At 39.1% G+C, this 2943-nt stretch overlaps 1 protein-coding gene across 3 annotated transcripts; it reads right to left on the reverse strand.

Moving 5' to 3' along the window:
• LOC117618715 lies at positions 1-2007 on the reverse strand. Of its 3 annotated transcripts, none has more exons than XM_034348422.1 (3): positions 1555-2007; positions 793-1080; positions 1-217 (listed from the first exon to the last, which is right to left on the reverse strand). In XM_034348422.1, exons 1-2 carry the CDS (start codon positions 1927-1929, stop codon positions 811-813), a joined length of 645 nt encoding a protein of 214 aa, XP_034204313.1. In that variant the 5' UTR covers positions 1930-2007; the 3' UTR covers positions 1-217; positions 793-810. The 3 variants fall into 3 exon arrangements, with proteins under 3 accessions (XP_034204313.1, XP_034204312.1, XP_034204311.1); XM_034348421.1 differs by having other exon boundaries at positions 1-333; XM_034348420.1 differs by lacking the exon at positions 1-217 and having other exon boundaries at positions 461-1080.
• Between the last annotated feature and the right edge of the window lie 936 nt (positions 2008-2943).

Consider the following 2943-nt stretch of genomic DNA (forward strand, 5'->3'; position numbering starts at 1 on the left):
TTAGGAGCAACACATCTGAACGCATGAATTAGCTAAGCAGTGAACCAAGAAAACATTCAATCCTTGTGAAAGGAAGTTAAGAAATTAGATTGTTTCTACACTGAACAAAAAATACTAATAGTATGACCAACAACGGCGCGGCATATGTCACCCTCTTTCACTTCCATTCCATGGAACTGTTTCCTGTGAACTTTCGGATGAGAAATCTACCTACGACCTGAGAGAAAAATGGATTCGGCGAACATGCAAATGCAAAGTTCATTGGTGTTTTGTGCTAAGATAGCCTATTCCTACAACATAAGGAACTACTAAGGTTTTTCCCATAAGATATCCCTGCAATATTTGGCAAAAGAAAGCATAGGTTCAGAATGGCACTCAAAATTTGATGATCCCTGCAATTATTGTTTGTAGCTTCATCTTAGTATGTGCTATCCATATGCCATGAGGAACTATATGCATGTCACAGAGCAAACATCTATATTAAGAAGACAACTCAAAAATTATCAATCTATTCTCATTATTTACACACTTTAAAAATATATATATTTCAATTTGAATCAGGGTAGGGTAATTACATTGCCCCACTTCAATCTATTTACTTTCATGCCACATACCACACATTTTTCTAACTTCCATAACCTCCATTGCATTCCTGGTCAGAGGAAGCTGCATCATATTTCACATGCATAGCATGTGGATGCTGTATAAATTTAAAGATAACATTATGCAAAAATCTGAGCATTGTGCATTCCTTGTTCACAGTTTTAGTTGTCAAAACCGAGAAATGCATACCTAATGAAACATGTGAGTTTACTCAGCTTCAAGGGCAGCAATTTCATATCTGACTTCTTCCAAATGCTCATTTATAGCGGTCACAGCATCCTGCACCCCTCTAATGGCTTCCTTGAGATCATTATCATACTGGGCATCTGCTTCTGCCTCTTCAGTTCCAGCAGCTTCTGTTATCTCATGGAGATGCACACACTCATGCTCCATTGGTTTCTTAAATCTGCAGTTTTCATGACTCACCAGACGCTCCGAGGGTCTACCAGCCTTCTTCAGCACCTGAATTGTAGCCGTCTTCAAATCAAACAAAGGTATACTTAATGTCAGCAGAAAATGGAATAAAATCTGGTAGCAAAAATAACTACACACATTTCTTAGAGTATGTGAATAAAGAAAAAATAGCATAACCCAATTATAATTTTTTTTTTTTAAGAAGACTTTAAATAAAATAAAAAAAAACCAAAGCTTCCAAGAGCATAGCATACCCCATTAATCAGAACCCATGATCCTTTACAAAAATATATGCATATTAATGTTTGTGTAGGTTGGTATGGGTTCTTTCTCTAGCTATTCTACAAGCATTATTTAGTACAACACAAAAAAAAAAACAAAAAAACAAAAAAACAAACAAAAACCCAAAAACAAAAACAAAAATCTTGGCAACGTATACATGAATTTGGTCCTCCGTTCCATGATCCATTCATAACCAGATTAAATAACCAAACTAAATTACATAAAAATGGAAAGTATATATGATGAAATAAATACCAAATTCAATTTTTGCTTCTCCTTGGTTTGGACAGCTCTGAGGAGATGGGCCAAATCAACTCGGCCATAATCGGGATCGTTGAGAAAGAGCGATTCAATACGAAGCACGTGCTTTGAGCACTCGTTGAATTCCAGCGTCACCTCACTGCAAACTTGTTGGTAGGCCAACTCCCCATGTGCCCCTGAACACGACACCATATACTCCCCAAACCCTCTTTTCAACTTCGCGTATGCTTCCGCCCTCCGCTGCTGAATTCCGAGGAACTCGCGCAGCAAATCGATGGTTTTCGACGAGCACTTTCCTGCCTTCTCCCTTTCTTGTTCTTCTTCTTCCATTGGGTCTCTTAGTGAGACCTTCTTCTCAAATTCTTCCATGCTCAGATTTTGCTTCTCGCCCTACCTTCTACTTCCTCCTCTTTTCTTCTTCAAGGGCCGAGCGGCGGAAATAAAATTTAGATTTTTAGGGAACTGATATCCGCCGTTGAGATTTAATAATATATTATTTACTGGCAGGAAAAAAAAAAGGAAAAAGAAAAAGGTTTAATAATATATTAAGAGTAAATTGTCGCACACCCCCTGAACTAGGATCCAATCGAACTTAACCTCTCGAACTAAAAAGTCAGCCAATTTAACACATAAATCAATTAAATCGGCCAATTTAACTCTTGCCGTTAAGTTTTTCGAAATTTCATCTATTTTTCCGTTAGTAATAAGGGTAAATTTATAATTTTGAATAAAATAATAGTCAAATACATATAATTTAAATAATATATATATAACGTTATTTATAATTGTAAAAATGAAAAATAATTTCTTAATAAAAAAAACACCCACCCTCTTCCCCATAAGCCCACCACCCCAACTGCCACAACCCACTTTTTCCTCTCCATCCACCCACCTATCCTAGGCCCATCCCTTCTGCCACAACCCATCTCAGCCACCCAATATCCCCCACCTCTGTTGTTGCCTTCGCTGACCACCTCAGCCCAACAACTCAACAACATAATCGACGCCTTCATCAGAGCCGGCGACTTCAGGAACTGGGTCCTCGCCTTTTTCCAATCTCCAGTTCTTCAATCCTTGCATGCCGACACCTCTACCGCACCCTAACCCAAAAACCCCACCCACCTCAACCGCTCCCTTCCGCGACACACCCTCTATTCTTCTCCCTTGTCAATCTACAATTTCAAGCTTGAGATGACGGACCTACCCAAACTCGATTCTAGTTGGGACAACGCTAGAATATTTGAGGGCTTGGACCTTGGTAACAGCATGGGATTCCAAGATTTATTTAATGGAGTCGCATCCTTGGACCTGGTCGGTGGTCCCATCATAGAGTCGCATATATTTGAGGGCTTGGACCTTGGTAACAGCATGGGATTCCAAGCT

This window comes from Prunus dulcis, chromosome 2, assembly GCF_902201215.1.
Source record: "Prunus dulcis chromosome 2, ALMONDv2, whole genome shotgun sequence".
Lineage (NCBI taxonomy): Eukaryota > Viridiplantae > Streptophyta > Magnoliopsida > Rosales > Rosaceae > Prunus > Prunus dulcis.

What these genes read in the sequence shown, in the direction of transcription:
- LOC117618715 (XM_034348422.1), bottom strand. Translation starts at nt 1,929, where the DNA reads ATGGAAGAATTTGAGAAGAAGGTCTCACTAAGAGACCCAATGGAAGAA. An exon ending in AGAAGCAAAAATTGAATTTG is followed by an intron (nt 1,081 to 1,554) that starts GTATTTATTTCA and finishes TTTGATTTGAAG; the next exon opens with ACGGCTACAATTCAGGTGCT.